Source organism: Psammomys obesus, unplaced genomic scaffold (assembly GCF_907164565.1).
Source record: "Psammomys obesus unplaced genomic scaffold, mPsaObe1.curated_primary_1811, whole genome shotgun sequence".
Classification (NCBI taxonomy): Eukaryota; Metazoa; Chordata; class Mammalia; order Rodentia; family Muridae; genus Psammomys; species Psammomys obesus.
The window spans coordinates 4016752-4035799 of NW_026585987.1; the positions used below are offsets into that span (position 1 = coordinate 4016752).

Sequence of the window (19048 nt, forward strand, 5' to 3'; positions counted from 1 at the left end):
CAGCCTTTGAAGCGCGCAGGGAAGGGCTTGGCCGGAGCGCGCGCCCGAGGGTCGGCGGCGGAGCCTCCTTCCCCCGGGTCCCCATCCCAACCGTTTCTCCCCGAGTCGCCGAGGGTTGGAAACGAGAGTCAAACGACCTCTCAGTACTGGGGGTGGTGACCGTGGCTACCGGGGGCGCGTGAATCCCCCGCGGCTGCCCAGATTTCTGCAGTGTAGACGGTTGGAGGAGCCCGGAGTCTCCGCACAGGGCCGTGCGTCCGGAGGTCCGGGTCCGGGCTCTCAGCGTTCGAGAAATCCCGCCTCTGGCGCGCAGGCGCCCTTGGCGTCCGGGGTAACATCCCCTCCCCCTCGCAGAGTCGGATGCCCTGGGGTGCTATCCCGGGGACACCTAGGGTTGCCGAGCCGGGGCACAGGGCTTGTCCGCAATCGGAATGCCGGGGACCTGGGCCTGAGGGTTGCAGTTCTGCGTAGCACGAAGCTTGCAGGCTCAGAACAGGTGAGGTGGACAGAGAGCGCTCCGAGGGTGGCGCCACAGGGCCCCTCTCTCCGGTGAGCCCCTCTAAGCTCTTCGCTACACCCTGTAGCGAAGAGGTGCTGCAGAGAGCGCGGGCAGGGCAGGTCGGGACCGTGAGAACTCCAGGCTGTCCGCGCAGAGTCACCGTTAGGTGCTCAGGCAGGGCGTTGGTTGTGTAAAAGGAAAGTTTTGCCCCGTGGTGGCAGATTGGCCGCTGCCGCGGGAGAAACCCACCTCTACCCTTTTCTTACTCCCAGTCCTCAGGCTACTGCAGCCTTCTGTTCTGGGCTTCCAGAAGCTGAGCTCAAAGTTGGGCCCTTCCCAGGGCAGGCTGGGACTGGGGGTGTGTCCTCCCTCCCGGCTAGGTCCGAGCTTTGCAAACCCTGTCACAGCCTTGTTGAGCCCAGGGAGGCTGTGACCTTGGCGCAGCGGCCTGGGATGAAGAGGCCTGGTGGATCTGTCCCGCTCTGCCCCCCCCCCCCCCCCCAGCCGTCTCGTGCTCATGTGGTGCTGGGAGGGTCACAGTTGATGGTGGGCCCAGGGGCTGGTGTGTCCTGGTTTAAAAGCACTCCAGCCCGCGTTCAGCCTACACCATTATTTTTAAATACACCGAGCTTGACAGATGTACTCAGATCAGATCTCTCCGCGTTTCTTTCCCATTCAGTTTAGCGGAGAAAGTTTGCCAGACTGGTGTGTGTATTCTATAGGTGAGAATGTTAGGATCTCACGGTTCCTTTCGCTAAAGTCTGAGTCCAGCAGTGATACGGCAGATTATCTGAAATGTGAGTAAAAATAGTTTCCTTTCCAGGCTGCTCCCCTCCCCCCCATTTCTTACTCTTCGCAGTGAAAGTCGTGAGCTCTCAGTCAAGGTGTGCAGTAAAAGGGTTTAGTGCATGGTTTTAGTGGAGTTTGTGGCTCAGCCACTTGCTCGCTGGCAGGATCCTGGGCTGTTAAACTGTACCCCAGGCTGTTCTGCAACAGCCACATCTTGGGGCTGCTGGAAGGGTTTACTAAGCAGAGCCACCAGCATTCCCCGAAACAATGCCAGACTCAGGCAGTAACTGTGTGGCTTCATTGTGGCGGGAGTTGTGTTATAGTTTCGACAGTCCCCTCCACCTAGAAGGGGAAGCCACATCCTGGGGAGAACCTTAGGTTGAGAAGCGCACGCTTCTGGATGCAACTTGTGTGCCTTGCAAGGCTCTGAACGTGAACGTGCTTCTTCTGTGAAACAAGGAGCTGGATGAGGATCAGGCCTCTTCCAACTGCTCTTCTGCTGTGGCTGTTGTATTCATCCAAACGTAAGAATGTGACTGCCGGTGTTTCTGCTCCAGAGCATCTTCTATCCTTATGGGCCCGAGCATGCTTTAGGGAGCCCCGCCCACCCCCTCTTTTGGAAAGAACGTTTCAACTTTAAAATCAAAGTATGGATATCTCAATATCCTCACTGGCAAAAAGTGACCTGTGGCCACCTCAATAATAACGTGGCTAAATTTTCTTTCAGCTACATGATGCCCTATAGAAAAGAAAACTAAACAAACAAACAAAACCAAACACCTCTCCCCCACAAAAAAACCCAGATTATTCTTATCTCCTAGGGGTATACCACCTAAGTCAATAATTGAAAAGCTTAAAAAGTATAATGGAATTAATATACACATACCTGAGCACGTGTGAGTTATAAAAGTCAGTGATTTCACAGTCTGTTTTGTAGTTTGCATTTATACCAGTGTCGAAGGTGACGATAGGGTCAATGTCAACTCCCAGGCGTGAGGGCAAGAGAGAGTTTCTCAAGAGGCAGCCGCAGGCAGCCTTGAGAACTAAGGAGCAGCAGATGAGATTTCACAAGGGGCTGTTTGGCCAGACATCATATTTGACACAAGATGGTGCCCAATTTTTACTTATGTGTGTGCGTGTGGGGGCAGAGAACACCGCCTAGTGAATTTTGAATATTCAAGTCTTTTCATAAAATTTCTGTGTTTACTTCCAGATACAAATTTGAGTTGGAAGAGACATTATTATTACTTTCCCTCCCCCAGAAATTTCAGTGAAAACTGAAGATGACTCCTTAGGCAGGTGGCTAAGTCATGCTAGCCATTTAAATTCAGGATTGGTCTATTTCAGGTACTTGAGAATATTCTATCTATTTTAGAAAATAGATGTCAGTGGCAGAAAGACATACATACATATATGATTTTAGATGTGTGTGGTGTCACAAGCCTGTAACCTCAGCATTCAGAAAGCTGGGACAAAGTGATTGTGAGTTCAAGGCCAACCTGGGATATGCCCTGTCTCAAAGTACAGACAAATGAACAACAGCCAAATACTTTTTATTTAGTACTGGATTCATTTATATAGCTGGCTACAGACCAAGGTCTGTAAATGAAATGACATGTTTACTACAAAAAAAGACAGACATATGTTTTTTTTTTTAAGCAGTGAAAGGTCATAGTGGTTTTGTTTGTATGCTTTCTATGATGCAATCTAAATGTAATCTACACACAAATGGTTTTGCATGGAAACTAGTTTTATTCATTTAGTTATTTCTTTGTAATTGGGCCTGGCCATAGAGATAGAAATACTTGGTGACTACAAGAACAGCTTGTTTTTAGTAGTCTGGTGTAAATGACCAAATAACTTGTCAGCAGAATTTTTAAGCAAAGCACCTTCATAAATCTGTCTAGCACCAGTACCAGGAAAGAAAAGTGCTAGAGACTACAGTGTGGGCGTTGCAGGGATCTTTGGAGTGAATACAACTTCTCAGACAGCAGAAATAAGGGCATGACCTGTATTTTGTAAAAGATATCTGTTACTATGTAGTGTAGAAACGGAGAATCCTGCCTTTGAAGGAAATTAAATTTTTATTTTTATCCAAGTTAGGTACATATCTATGTAAGGTCAGAAAATGACACGTCTTATCTGGAGTCAATGTTTCTTCTCCCCTACAGCTTGTTTTGGACTTACCAGAGGCCTCATTTCTGACTCTTGTGGATGCTCCATAACAATTTGCCTTTAGAATGCCAAATAATATGCTGCTCTCAATTTTCTTTTCCAGTTTTAGGTTCTATCTCTTGGAATATTAGTGGAAAACGGTTGAGTTCTCATCTACTGCCTGCAAGAGTTTCCTTCTACTCATTCATTTAATATGATCAGGTCAACATTTTTGCTTAGCTCAGTATTGATATTGATGTCATCTTTTAAATGCTGTTCACAGTTGATCCAGTTGGGATATCCATATATGTATGTATGTATGTATGTATGTATGTATGTATGTATGTATGTATGTATATATATATATATATATATATATATATATATATATATATATATATGTCTTTTTGTTAGTCTCCTATGGAGTGACTGCTAAGGTCATCTGTAAATTCTCTATTTCAAGCTCCTGAGCTGTTTCAGCTTTGTCATTTTCTTGGTATTCTCTACTGTTACATCCTGAGCTCTTTCTTCAGTGTTTCCCCAAGACTTCAGTCACCTCTCATTTTGAGCATGCCTCCTTTCTTGATTTATGCTTTGGTGTTTGTGGACCACATCCTCCAGGAGCCTTCTGACAAAGGCCAACATGGATGAGAGATGCATTTTGAAACATTTCAACTGAAAATCAACTCATGTTACAATTATACATAATTGTACAATTCTGCATAGAATTCCATGCTGTAATTTTCCTCCTCAAAATTTGGTAGCATTACTCCATTGGCTTCTAGACTCTGAAGTTGCTGTTTGAATAGATTTATTCTGAAGTAGTGTTTACTATCACTGCCCCCCCCCCCTGAAAATTTTAGAATCTTCTTTTTGCTCTCAATGCTCCAGCACTTCATCACAGTTCACATTGCTCTCAGTATTTCACCTTGAACCTTGGTTGGTCCCTTTTCTCAGAAACCCTAAGAATATTAAACTATTTCTTTGATGATTTTATTCCATTTTTTCTATATATTTTTAACTTGATGTTAGATGACCTGACTCTCAACATTTCTTGTTGCCCACTTTTTGTCCTCTTTAATGCTCTTTGTTTGGGGATTTCTTTCGTCTGCTCTCCAGAGTTACTGTTGCATTATTTTTTTTAAAGATTTATTTCTATTATTTTGTGTCCATGAGCACTTTGCCTTGCCTGCATGTATATCTTTCTATCACATGTGTGCATGTATGTCTTTACATCACATGTGTGGCCTGGTACCCTGGTGCCAGAGGCGGTGATGGGCCTCTCTGTGGGTGCTGGGAATTAAACCTAGGTCCTTTGAAATAACAAGAAGTGCTCTTAACCACTGAGCCAAGTGTCCAGCCCTTACTGTTGGATTTTTCATTTCTGCGATCACACTTCCTGTGTGCAGTGTGTCTCACTCTGCTCTGCCTCCATGCACTACCTTCCTTCTCCTGTGTCTAAGTGCCTACACAGAACGAGGGTGTGAGAGTCTGGTGGAGAGTGTGGAAAATGTCCTTTTCATTGTTGCTTTAAAGTGGTTAGAGGACATGCATTTAAAAATGCTGCCTGAAAAGGTCTACTTCCCATCAGCTGCTCCCAGAAGTAGGCAGGGACAGCCACAAACCACAGACAGTGTCTCTTACTTGAAGGTCTCCTGCTGGGAGCAACCTTTTACCCACTTGTCGACTAGCCTACAAAGTTGTGCTGTGTACAAGTAGAGATACCTCAAAGAAGAAGAAAGAGCCCAGTATACCTCGTCTGCTCTTCCAGACCCACCAATAAGATAATCTATTACTTTCTGTCTCCTTGGGACTAGAGGGAGGACAAATGAAAGCCCCTTGAGAGAAGAGGGATACTAACCCTTTGGGAGTTGTTGGAATAGAAAGCCAAGACTGTGGAAAGGAGATTTCCCCTAGTGTGTGTGTGTGTGTGTGTGTGTGTGTGTGTGTGTGTGTGTACCACTTGCAATGTGATTGGTTCTCTTAATTAACATTTAAGGCCATTCCTGTGCCCTTCCCCCTTTGATTACAAGATCATGCTGCAACGAAGAGAGGCCATTTATGGGGACAGTGTGGCACCTAGATGGGGAAGGATGACACCTAATGTCACAAGTTAAAGTGGAACACGTTGAAAGAAAAAAGGCTACTAAGAAGCACATAGCATCATGTCATTATCCTTTACACCTGAAGTTTAATATTTTGATCTTAAATAAATAGTTGTGTATTAAAGCCAGGCTTGATGACGCGTACTTGGCCCTTGGAAGCCAGAGGCAGGTGGATTTCTTGATTTGCAGAAAATTGCAACCTGTTCTACATAGCAAGTTCTAGGACAGAATAGGCTTACACAGAGAGATGCAGTCAAAACTTTGACACCTATGTATGGAAATACACATTGACACAACAACGCTGTCTGCATTTACCCCCCTCCCCCAACTGGTGCAGGAGGATTGGCAGACCCTGTTTCTCTGTCAGTCTCACCTATTTTTGGGAGGTCTGAGGATGACACAGATTTCCACATACTTCTTAGATTTTGCTTACTCATCTGCCACTTGTGCTTATTAACTATGCAATTAAATATGATGAAATATGAACAATCACAGAAAACTATCTCAGAAAAAAAAAATTCAATCCTTTTGATAAATAGTGTAAAGGGAAGTTTGCTAAAAGTACCCACAGTTCAAAGAATGAGAAAACCCTAAAAGGTTGAAGGACACCATAAAAAGGTAAGGTTCTTTATTCTGAGCATTCTGTTGGGGATATTAAATTCTTGCTTCTACCTAAGTTGAAACTAGATGACAGTGTATGTTATGGATTTGGATTATCTGAGAGAAACAATGCCCTGTACCTCATCTTGGGAACGAGGATTTCCTTCTGGTAGCAAACCATATACTTGACTCAAAAATCACTAAGAATGAAAAGAATGAAAGTCTAAGCAGGTAGCCAAATGCTACTGTCTGACATGCTTCCTTAGTCACAAATGGGTTGTAACTTCAAGAAAAATTCATCAGAAGCCATGGTAGAAACAGGAGGAGAAGTAAAGAGGCAAAGCAAGAATGTAAAAATAGAAGCATCATGAAGGCCCGAGTCTGTCCAGGACGTAGGGATGTGGCCTCAGGGCACATTCTGTTTTATTCAAGGGCAGGTATAGCTCTCAAAACAATGCCTAGGATCGGCACCTGGTGCCTTTAGATACTTGTATCATCCCACCAGCTTCTCTGATTCACATTTCCACCTGTGTAGCCTCCTACTGTGTATAATTTGGCTCCCCAGTTAGCATGCCTAGATACAGGCCATGTTGACACAAGTGTATTCATGACCATTCCAGGCCCCCCTGGAACTTGAGCAACCTTCAGTTCTGACGATCTATTTATAAATACCATGTAGGCTATGTGCCCAATGTGCCAGCAGAAGCGGTTTCTACACGTGGCTATTGAGAGACACTGAACTCTAAACACTTGATACCAGTTGATAAGAGTTCCTTAGTGGACAGCCAATCAGAACTTCATGGGTCCCTCTGGAGATGCCCACTCTTGGAATCCATGCTCTTTGAATTGTCCCAGCTTTAGCCTCTTATTAGCTATTTTATGCCTGTGATTTTCCCATTTAAAAAATTTGATCGAAAGTGAGGGTCCAAGTCAGTAATTAGGAATTTCTTTTGTGAGCTTCTTTGTTGAGACATCTTGAGGTTTTTTTTTTTTTAAACAAATCCCAAATATATAATCATATTTCCAAAAAACAAAACAAACAACAAAAAACCCCAACCCTTACTCTCACAGTTATGGGCTTCAGGAGTTTTATATTGTCTCAAAACTGTTTTCTAGAACTGTTACCCTGTGTATGAGGTCTTATGTAGTAAAAAAAGGTCAGTTATAGCCTGATACCGAGCTACTGTGTGTAGTGAATGACATAGCAACAGGAGCCCAGGCCTTTATGAAGGATGCCAAAGCTACTTAGGCACCACTTGCAATTTGTTTTATGTCTTTCAGCACTCACATCTCAGAGAGCTGGCATGCATCATGATAAGGCAATTTACAGCACCCAGGCTTTTGTGGGTCTCTTCACATTCTGTGTAAAGGGGAAATACAGTTCTTCTGGTCATGGGACCTCTGAGCCAAGAACCAGCAGATTGACTGGACAGTGGCCAAGTTCCCCCATTTCACTCGAGGCCACGGGCAACAACCTCTTAAACCCTCGTATATTTGACAGTGAGACTACAAACTTATAGAACTTGGAAACTGAACAGCACACATTGCTTTTAGTTTTCTTTTATTTTAAGTTTCTTGCCTCTTAGTATGTTTTATGAGCCTGGGTTTGTAGCTGCTTCTTGCTGATCAGATGCGCTTCGTCTATTTGTATAATTTCTGGTCTTTTCTGTGTTCTATCAGGAGGCTGTTGTGCCTGTGCTTCTGGCTCCTATCACTTGGCTATGGTGCTATTTTACTAAGTTTCTCTGAATTACAATTAGTATGCATTTCCTTTTGTTCCTTTTTTCTATGGTTTCATCTTAGGACTTAGCTACCCATAGTTAACTGTGGTTTGAAAACTTTGAAGGAAAATTTCTGTAGGCAAACAGCTCATAAGTTTCAAGTTACTTTCGTTGTAGTATATTGTTATAATTGTTCTATTTTATTATTAGTTACTATTGCAACTAATAATAAAACTATCTATTCTTAGTTACTACCTGTCACAGTGTCTAACTTAAAAGGTAAGTTTTATCATAGGTGCAAATGGTAAGGAAAAAATGGAGTATATTTCTCTAACCAACTTTTGGGGATCCGATAGGACCTGCAGTGGATCTCTTTGGCTAAGTGGTGACCATGGGTTAGGTAGTTTATGAGGAGACATTCGAGATTATATAAACTGCCCCTTCTGCCTCTGTTGTGCTCTGGTCGTTTTGGCCTGCTTTCAGCCTGCTGTGTGTGGGCGACTCTGACAATGTCTCTCTCCACAGTGGTGGTCATGTGTGCCAGTGGTGACACCATTCGGAGCATCATGTTGGCGGTGCACAGACATGGCATGACCAGTGGAGACTACGCCTTCTTCAACATTGAACTCTTCAACAGTTCTTCCTACGGTAACTTTCCAGCATCGCCAACTCTGTCAAAGGGCTGTAAAGAGGAGGGAGAAAGACTCAAAAGCTTTAGTGAAGTCCATAAATGTAATTTCAGTTACCATGGGAGCCCTATTTGCTTTTGGTCATTCATGTTTCTGGGCGCCCCCACAATGCCTCATGGTTTCCCAAGTGTTTCATCTTTTCTGAGAACCCAGTAGGAGCAAAAGACACCATGTACCTGCCGTGAGAAGGAACTTCTGTGTGGGTCAGTGTAGTCCACCCGTAACTGCACAGGAACGTACATGCAGGCACCAAATGTTCTTTCTTGTCATGGTAGATGGTCAGAATAACTTAAGTGCGATTTGGAGTAGGATTTTAGGCAGCAAGAACAGATTAAGGCGTACTGTTATAGGATACAATATGCCAAGATGTGCCGTAGTTAGCAGATGTTTTGCTTCATAAAACTTTTAATAGTATAATAGTATGTGAATATATATAATATTTATTCATATTATACATGTGTTTCTTATAGGCTGCAATACAAAATAAAAATAACTGTCACTTCAAGTTGAGATAAAAGCACTTGGAAGTCTTTGTCCCAGATTCCCCTTCCTTGTAGCTCACTACATCTTAATCCCTCTATAGGAGAATTTCATGAGCCACTGCATAGAGGGTGAAGACATCTTTGATTCCTTATAATGGAGTAAGGGAAATTCCCAGGATCTGTGTAATAAAGGATTGTTTTTTTTTTTTTTTTTTTTTAATTAAAATAAGTAATTTGTTGTACCTGTTTGGGTGTTTTGCCTGCATTCATGTCTGTGCATTATATATGTGCAGTGTCCAAGAAAGCCAGAAGAGGGCATTGGGTACTCTAAGAACTATCATTACAAACTGTTGTAAGCTTCCATGTGGTTGCTGGGACTTGAATCTGGGTCCTCTGAAAGAGCAACTAGGACTCTTTTTTTCTTTTAATTTTTTTTTTTTTTTTTTTTTTTATGATTTGTTCACTTTGTTTCCCGGTTGTAGCCCCCTCCCTCTTCTTCCAGTCCCACTGTCCTTCCCTCTTCTCCCCTCTTTTCTTTCCCTAGTCCACAGAAAGGAGGAGCCTTTTTCCTCTACCATCTGACTCTAGCCGTTCAAGTCTCATCAGGATACCTGCATCCTCTTCCTCTGTGGACTGGCAAGGCTGCCCCACCAGGGGAAGTGATTAAAGAGCAGGCAACTGAGTTAATGTCAGAGACAGCCCCTGCTCCCCTTACTCGGCCCATGTGGAGACTGAGCTGCTATTGGCTACATCTGAGCAGGGAATCTAGGTCTTCTCCATGGTTGGTGCATCAGTCTCTGCAGACCACTCCCGCGCCTTTTGAGCCCAGATTTGTTGGCTTTGTTGGTCTCCTTGTGCTGCTCCTGTCCCCTTCAGGTCCTTCTATCTCCCCCCCTGCCCCCCGCCCCCCTTCCCTGCTCCGATTTCGCCCCTCCCACCTCCCCCCCCCGCTACTCTTCCACTCTTCCACAGGGCTCTTAACCACTGAATCATCTCTCCAGCACGCACGCAGTGGGAGAAGGTTTAAGAGGTTCAATGTGATCACAAATACAAAGCCGTTTCCTCCCACTGCAGTCAGGACTCTCTCACAAGTAGACATTTCAGAACTATAGGACATTTCCTCACACAGAAACACTGGCTGCTCTACAGCAGTAAACATGCAGATCACAGATGGCATGTTTACGGTGAGCTCCGCTTCCCAGTGCTTGCTGATGCTGTATTGTTATTTAGATAGGATCCAAGCTGTTAAACATTCAACATGGCTTCCTGCCCTGATTTCCTGGCTTACTTAAGCAGTGAACAGCGTTTATATACAAATAATATAACACACTTCTTCTGAGAATAGAGAAAAGTGGATGAAACAAAAGCAGCTACTGCTTCCTGTAATGGGTTTTTGGGGGATGTGGCGCTTGCAGGATGAACACAGTAGTTCATCTTACTCCCTCGCATTATGGGCTTTCCGCCCCTCCTTTCCGTAAGTGGACTGTTGCTCTCACTGACGCCAGACCAGAACGTCACGATATCAGTGGCTGCAGCACCGGGCTCTTTAACACACGGGTCAAAACAGGTTAAAGGAAAACACCAACTCTGTCTTACGAGGTGGAATACAGAATTTAAGGTGATTCATAACAGTGCATGCTATGAACAGACAAGCCCATTTATAGGTTTCTACTGTTGTTACAATACATGAGCATTGCAGAAAATTTGGAAAAAAATCTGTAAAAACAACCTGGAGAAAATAGGTTAAAATCCTGCAACTCTGACAAGAAGTTACATTCCAATTTCTTAGAAATATATATCTTGTTTATCATACGTATTTCACAGGAATATTTTTCAATAAAATGATCATATTATGGTACAGCTACATAGCATATCTTTAATTAATCTCCATTTCCTAACACTGCTCCCAGCCTTTTGATATTGGGAACAGTATATTTTGGATAGCCTGTTGTGTATATACACTTACATCACGTGCTCAGACATATAATATATATTACATGATATAAACTTCCAGAGGCACAATGCTGACTCGGTGCTTATGTGCAAGCATTGATAGGAATTGGAAACTTTGCCCACATAGAAGTTTTACCAGTTTATGTTTTTGGACAATGATGACGTTTTGTGTATTTTTGTATCCTTTATCTATCTTGCAAAATATAACTTTATTTATTGGAATTTATTTTTTATGTTCATAAGCAAAGTTTCTGTAGTTTTAATTTTTAATCTGTTGTTGTAAGTGTTTGTGCCCGTGCGAACTGTGGTGTGTATGTGGAGGTCAGATGACAATATTATGGAGCTGATTCTCTCCTTCCAAGCTTTATGTGAGCTTTGGGGATGGAATGAGGGCCATCAGGATCGAGTGGCAGATGCCTTTACTTGCTGAGCCATTATGCAGGCCCCCTTTTAATTTATTTTTTCAATTTGTTTTTATTTTATGCGTGCAGGTTTTTTTTGTCTGCATGTATGTCCATGTACCACTTGTGTGCCTGGTGGGTGCCCGAGGAGGCCAGAGGAAGATGTTGGGTCCCCTGGAACTAGAGTTACAGGCAATTGTGATCTGTCATTGGCGTGCTGGGAATCAAACCGGAGTCCTCTGGAAGAGAAGCCAGTGCTCTTTATTTTGTGCCATCTCTTCAGCATCCCCTTCCAGCTTTATTTTTAACATACATGTTTTAAAAAGTATATTTAAAGTTTTAGAAATCACTTTTTTTTTTTTTTTTGAGACAGTCTTTATGTAGACCTGGCTGTCCTGGAAGAGCTGGACCAGGCTGGCTTTGAACTTGCAGAAATCTACTAGACTGTTTCCCAAATGCTGGCATTCAAGGTGTGTGGCACCATGCCTGGGCAAAATTAGCTACATTAACTTGAGCAACCTGTGACTTTTAGACATACAGAAAACTTGCAAAAATAATAGGGAGTTCGTGTCTATAGCTTATATTTAAACTACTTACATATTGAAAACCTTATTTTATGGATTCAATTTTTTTTTTCTTTTTAGTTTTTTTTTTGGTTTAGGTTTGTTTCTTTTCTTTGATGTGTGTAGGTGTTTGCTTGGCATGTATGTATGTGCGCCACTTGTGTGCCTGGTGCCCACAGAGGGGGGAAGAATGCATCTGGTTGGGGTGCTGAGAACTGTATTGAGGTATTCTGCAAGAGCAGCCAGTGCTCCTAACTGCCAAACCATCTCCCTAATTTCAAAATGGTTTTACACAAATCACAGCGAATCCTAGAGGTTTCTGATGAAATCTGCATTATTTTCATTTTACTGGACATTTGCTCAGACTTTGGGCTTTGATCTCAATTAGCCTGAGAGACTGTCCTAGAGACTAACTCTCAAGGGCTAAGACCTAAGAGTTTTAACAGCTGCAACCTTAATCTCTGAAAAGTGAGTTAACCTGTGCTCTTCTGAAGCCTTAGCCTGTTCTAATGACACGTTAGGCTGAGTAACAGATAAACACAGGAGAAGAATGTGTTAACTACCCAGCAGGTCTTATAAAGCATAATAATTATTTAACCAGTGTTTGCCACTTTCATCATTAGTCTTAGTTTGCTTTGGCCACGGCACACGGAATGTTAAGCACTGTAGTTAAGTTATTAAATTTTTCTCTGGTGGTAGTTCTATATACACATTTCAGGTGATATGTTCTGCTGTTGTATTCACTGAATTTCAGCTAATCCACCCTAAGGGGCTGCATGCATTATGAATTACACCTGTAAGTGAATAATCATTACACTTAACTAGAGTGACACAAATGTAAAGGTATTTTTTTTTTTCCCCCTGAAAGAGCTCTGGAGGTTGGAAGGCCAGGGTAGGGATCTGATTCCATAAATGTTACAAACTTATGTTTCCTGCCTCCATTTTTAATATCACAGATTGCAGCCAGGGCTGCAGGGGTCATTTCTTAATTCTAGTCAATCTAGGTCAAGCATAGCCAAGGAGAGAAGACCCTTCCCGGTGACTCCAGTATCTTTGTTGGCTACCATGGAAGTTCTACTCAACTTCCGGTTTATGAGGTTGGCTACTCCTAGATAAAACCTAGGTCAGAAATTGTTTTCTGTTAGACTCCCCAGCATCAAAACCACTGTGGGATTCTGTGACTAAGGAGGGGAGGGGCATAGAGCCACGCCTTGCCAAGTCTTCCACAGATCCTGAAACTCGTTCATCAAAGAGGAAGTGGCCAAAAGAATCACACAGTGGGCAGAATCCTGGGGACCTTCATTGTGAGAATCATTAAGATGGTCTTCTTTGGAAATTTAAACACCTAGCCGGGTGAGGTGGTGCAAGCTTGTGATCCCAGCACTCGGAGAGGCAGAGGCAGAGGCAGGTGCATCTCTGTGAGTTTGAGGCCAGCCTGGTCTACTACGTTATTCGAGGACAGCCAAGGATACACAGAGAAACTCTGACTCAAAACAAAACAAAATAAAAATAAAAAAAGGAAAAAAGAGAAAGAAAGAACATTCAAACACCCACAATCAGAGCTATGATTCCAAAGGTTCTTCAACATCCACTCTTCTCTATGGCTCCCCACATAAACTGTCTGTATGTTCTAGAGCAGTGGCTCTCCACCTTCCTGATGCTGCTCCCTTCAATACAGTTCCTCATGTTGTGGTGATCCCCCACAGCCATAAAACTACTTCATTGCTACTTCACAATTGTAATTTTTCTACTGTTATGGATTGTAATGTAAATATAAGGATATATGTTATGTGAGCCCTCCAAAGGGGTCACGACCCACAGGTTGAGAACTGGTGTTCTAGAGGACGGCCATCGTTTTCCGCCGCTACTTGTAGAAAATGCAGTTGACAGTGTGACTCTTTTCTCTGATTATTAAATGTAATCAGGGCTCTTGGTGAGCCATTGGATTTCTCTTCAGACTTGCCCAGATTTTGTGGTTGCCAAGAGTTCAGTGCATAATACAGTGTGTGTGTGTGGGGAGTTAAAGTGCTTGAAGAGATTGTAAGACAGTACTTAAAACATCCAGAGAGCAGATGATTGTATTATCTTACAGACACTTTCACAGCGTCTACCAGCATTTCTCTCTAGTTGTATTAGCTTCCTTATTACCTTCTTCAAAGGTATACAGTGGGAAGTTACTGGCACAGTCCCAACTGTGCCTCCTCACTTTGCCTTCCTGAGAACTCAGACACAGGAATTCAGGTGAGGTCTAATGGAAAGCCAAACACAGACACCAGCGGAGGGATTGGATTTATAATGCTTTGCCATAAAGGTGATATAGGCACGTTAAAGTCAATTCGGAACAAAGGCGAAAAGGGAAGGAATTCTCGTATACCCCTTCGGCTCTAGTGGCTGTTAGGATTTCTGGTTTTCTTGTGCTACCATTTTCTCTTAAATCCATACATCGTGCACTGCAAATATAGTCTTAAATCTTGGAGTGCCTCAGCTTTGAGGAGCTGAACACAGGTTGGACAGGGCTCAAGCATCTGTCCCTGGTTTGCGTTTGGTTTGTAAGGTATCAGATCTCAGTCTTTTTCATAGAATTGCTGTGAGGATTGAAGGGTGTCATGCTCCAGGCGAAGCATCCATACAGAGGTTTGTGCAGGTCTGATGGGTGTGTCTGCGAGACTGTGATACTGGGGCTGTGAAGAGTGGATAAGATGAGGCAAGAGCTGTGCTTTTCTTTCACTTAACAGCCACTGGAGCTGAAGAGCCACAGGGTTCGGCAGGCAGATTCTGTCATGCCCAGATATTTCTTCATCTCAGGTCACATACGTTGAAGGCCTATGGTGTGCTCAGTCCTTGGTAGGTGTTGGGAGCAGCAGGATGTCACAGTTCCCAGGATGTTCTCTGGGAGCAGAGGCAGCAGTCATTGGAGCCAGCTTCCTGGGCTAAACACAGACTGCCTTCCCTCTTCCTTCAGTGTAGGCTTGCGTTCCTGTAATATTAAAACCAAACAAAGCAGAGCAAAGCACACACTGTCCCTTACTCTGAAGAGATGGTGAAGAACCATATTCCAATATGCCCACTTCTCAGGAGCAGACTTCCTAATTCCTTTATCAGCACAGTTGTGGAAATACTACACTAGGAGCTAAAGAGATGGCACGGTGCCTAAAAGCTCTTGTTGCCCAATCATGAGAACTGGAACTTAAGTCCCAGCACCCACAGAACAAGCCAGGCACCCCTATATGCCCGTAATTCCATTTCTCAGGGTTTTGATGTCCTCTTCTGGCATTCATGCATACACATGCATGCACAGACATGCACACCTACATATACATGTAACTTATACTCACGTAGGCAGATAGACAGACACACAATTTTGTTTCCTCTTGCTGGTGGTTCAAAGAGACAGAAATTTGAAGTAGCTAGTCACATGCCATACCCAGTCAGGAGCAGAGAACAGTATATTGATGAACTTGTGCTAATGTTCGGCTCTCACCTTACATTCCCCAGACCCTTCTGTCCAGGAAAATGATGCTGCCTGCAATGGCGGAGTCTTTCTAATCAGGATAATTTTCCCCAGACATGGAGGACCTAATCCAGAAACCTCCAATTGAGACTTTATTCCCAGATGATTATAGATTATGTTAAGTTGGTAATTAAATAACCATTGACACATGATTTAAAAAAAATGTCAATACCCATCACTCTCCTGAAAGTCATTGCCTCAAGGTCACGAGTAGCTTTATTAACAAATTTCTTAGCCCTGGTGAAGGCTGTGACTCCAAACAGTGCTCTTAATGCTACTCCTTGTGAAAGCATCCCTCCCTCCCTCCCTCCCTCCCTCCCTTCCTTCCTTCCTTTCTTCCCTCTCTCTGTATTTTTCTTCTCCTCCTGACTCATTTTCTTCACCTTGTTCCATTTCTCCCCACCTTTTTTGTACATGCTCTTGCTTAGTTGTGCATCAAACTTGTCACCCCTAGCCCAGCCCTTTGAGTCCCACCATTACACTATGCACGATCGCACTGGGCTAGCTACGTCCTATTTCGTGTTGCCTGGGTAGCCACAGGTCACACGCCACACATGGCTGACTACTGACTACTTGAAATGTGGCAAATGGGACGAAGGAACTGAATTTTGAGCTAAATTGCAAATTTAAGTAGTAACACATGTAGCTGGTGGCTACTATGTGGCATGACGTAGCTCCACGGAAGCCCAGGGTAGTTTCTAACTAGGCGTTTCTCAGAGTCTTATTCTCCTGGTGTTGAGGCCAGTGTTAGTTTTCTGGGTCTGTTCGTGCATCTGTTTCTGCTCACTAACAACAGTCTGTGCTCAGCCCTCTCCTTTCCCTCCTGTACTGTCTTCTTTAGGGTAGATGGCCGTTGGGCTCCAACCCTGATCTGTGTACACTCGACACCCAGCGACTTTTCTAGCCTCTACTCTCTCTGGCTTCAGACCTGTTTCCAACCTTAGCCTGGAGGTGTCTTTTGAGCTTTCAGCTGTCACTTTGGATCTGCAGTAACATCAACTAACACTATCATTTCTTTCTTCCTTCTCTACTTCACTTTGCTCTTTTTCCCAACGATTACTGTTTTTTGCTTGTTTGGTTTTTTTTTTTGGTTTCTCTGTGTAGCTTGGCTGCCCTGGATTTGTAGACCAGGCTGGCCTTGAACTCACAGAGATCTACCTGCCTCTGCCTCCCAAGTGTTGGGATTAAAGGCGTGTGACATCATTGCCAGGAGGATCACCGTTTTGTTTTTTTTCTTCTCCTTGACATCTCCTGTGATGCATTTTTCTCTCTGTTGGCCATCCCTCCCTAACCATTGTAGAGGTTGGGATTCCTCTTTAACAGCTGTCTTATTTTTATCTTCATAAGTGCTATCTCCTTTTATGATTATAAAAGTAAAAAAAATATTTATTTTTGAAAAATTTATTATCATATCAAAATCCCGAGAAAAGGAAAATAAAAGAAAAAACAAAAAAGAAGAAAGAAAAGGAAAGTTTTTAGTGAGCCTGACCTCTTAGAGGGCCCATTTGTGTTTTTGGTGTGTGACTTCCCACAAATGACCTCTCTTAACCTCTTGCCTGGATGATTGTGGCTGCAAATGCTCAGTGTCTCCCCATTCTAATCCTCTGCTATTTCCTAAGGCATGGTCCTCGCCTGTCATTCTCCTGTTCCGCTCATAAATCTCCAGAGGCACCTAGCTGTCTGCTGAATTAAATTTGTCCCCACTGGTGGGACATAGCGCCAAATCCATCTTTGTTTTCCTCGTGTTCAACAGTCCAGCGTGGGAGAAGAGCTCACTGAAGAAGAAGTAGTTATGCTTGTGAACAGATTCCCGCTTAGCTTAGCTTGGCTTTCTTAAGCATCATAGTTTCTATTTTTTTCTAGAAAACAAAACTCTAAAATTATTTTGTTTTAGGTCATGCTTGCTGGCATTATGGACTGGATTTCACTTGTTTTTGAAAATAAATGTTCTTACTGTTTCTTTTGCTGAGATAATAGCTGTCCCAATTCTGCATACATTTTCTAATGTAGCATGAGACCCCACAAGGTTAAGAGTTTCTCAAGTCCCTGAAGAAAGCCAAACTCTTCTCCATTGATGAAAAACGATAATTTTCTTTCTCTAGAATCATCGGAACTTTTAGTCATTTCCACCTATGCCCTCTTAAACCTAGTGTGGGCATCAAACTCTGGCACTCATGTTTGCTAGGCAAGTATCATGTGGTATATCCCAGCTTCAGAGAATCTTGACCCCTGATTCAATTAAAAACAAGTCAGTAGGGCCTGGAGAGAAGGCTCAGCAGTTAAGAGAGCGTGTGCTGCTCTTACAGAGGAGAGGATGCGAGTTAGGTTCTCAACATTGGGCTCTTCACAACCCCTGCACCGCTAGTTTGAGGTGACCCAGTGCTCTCTTCTGGTCTCTGCAGGCACATGTATGCATGTGGAGAATATGCATACACATAATTAAAAATAAATACAATTGAAAACAAGAAGATTATTCAGTAAACGCATACCCTGTGTCTATAGGAAGGAGGTTTCTCCACGGGAACTCTTAGACTTGGCAGTCTTCAATGGCTAGTAAGTGCTACTTTGTCTGGGTCTTGGGGATGGAGTAGCCTTCTGGGTTCCCCTGCATTTGACAGATAGCAGCAGCTATCCAGAGCTGGGCATGGCTTCTGTTAGACTCTGGTCTCTTAAGGATTTGGGAGGAGTCACAGAAGAGGTGGGAATAGCGGAAGAAGAGGGAGGATGACTTGTCAAATTTTGTGGTGACATTTAATTTTGTGGTCATTGAACACAGACTTAGTCTTTATCTCTGTCGTGTTTATCTTCTAGTAGTTCCCTGGGCATAGTAAGCAATTAATAAATGGTTGCTGTTATTAGGACGGTGAGGAAATGGATACTTCCACAAACACAGTCTCCACTTCTGCCTTTTCTCATCTTCCAGATTGAGATCCATCTTCCATCCACTGCCCGCTGGATGCTATACACACTTGCACCTCTGCCCGGTGGTGTGGGTTCTGCCAGACATGCCTTTCTGCCTTCTTCTCCACCTATTAAAATCCTATTTACACTTTTAGGACCAGACTAATTCCTTGTCTTCACATGAGATGGCTCTTGCTTGGAGCTTGTTGCCTCTTCTCTCTGCTTTGTTTAATCAGCTATTTGGTTATTCACATGGTTTGAATCTCTTTCTCAAACTTAATGGAGATGGTTGAAAGACCTCTCTGATGTTCTCTATGGCTACTGTAGAGTTGTGCACAGCCCAGATTCATCTGGCTCAAGCTGTGCTGCAGTCCCAGACTCATTTATTCCCCACCGAACTTCTGGGACTGTAACAAGAGTAGACATGTACATGTGCTCAGATGTCCCACGAGCTCCCAGAGGTCCTCTTGCTACTGAGCTGTTAGGTTCAAGCCCTCACTGTAGATTGGGGCTCAGGGTGCACATCTGGCTTGTGTGGGACTCTATCAGGCTGTCATCTTGTTTCCGAGAGCTCCAGGGTTTATAATCATGACTTATTTCAAGGGTAGCTTATTGTCATAAGTTGGGGTCCACCTCGTCTCTTGAGGCCCTTTAAAACGCCAAAGCGAAATCAAGAGAAG

General features: G+C 43.5%; 1 protein-coding gene across 2 annotated transcripts in view; it reads left to right on the forward strand.

The window, feature by feature from the left end:
* The window catches only part of Npr3 (natriuretic peptide receptor 3), a 57805-nt gene that overhangs the window by 1451 nt on the left and 37306 nt on the right, over nucleotides 1–19048 (forward strand). For both annotated transcript variants that reach the window (XM_055601140.1, XM_055601141.1), the window contains exon 2: nucleotides 8394–8516. In XM_055601140.1, coding sequence (XP_055457115.1) covers nucleotides 8394–8516 — 123 coding nt within the window. The remainder of the gene's footprint in view (nucleotides 1–8393; nucleotides 8517–19048) is intronic.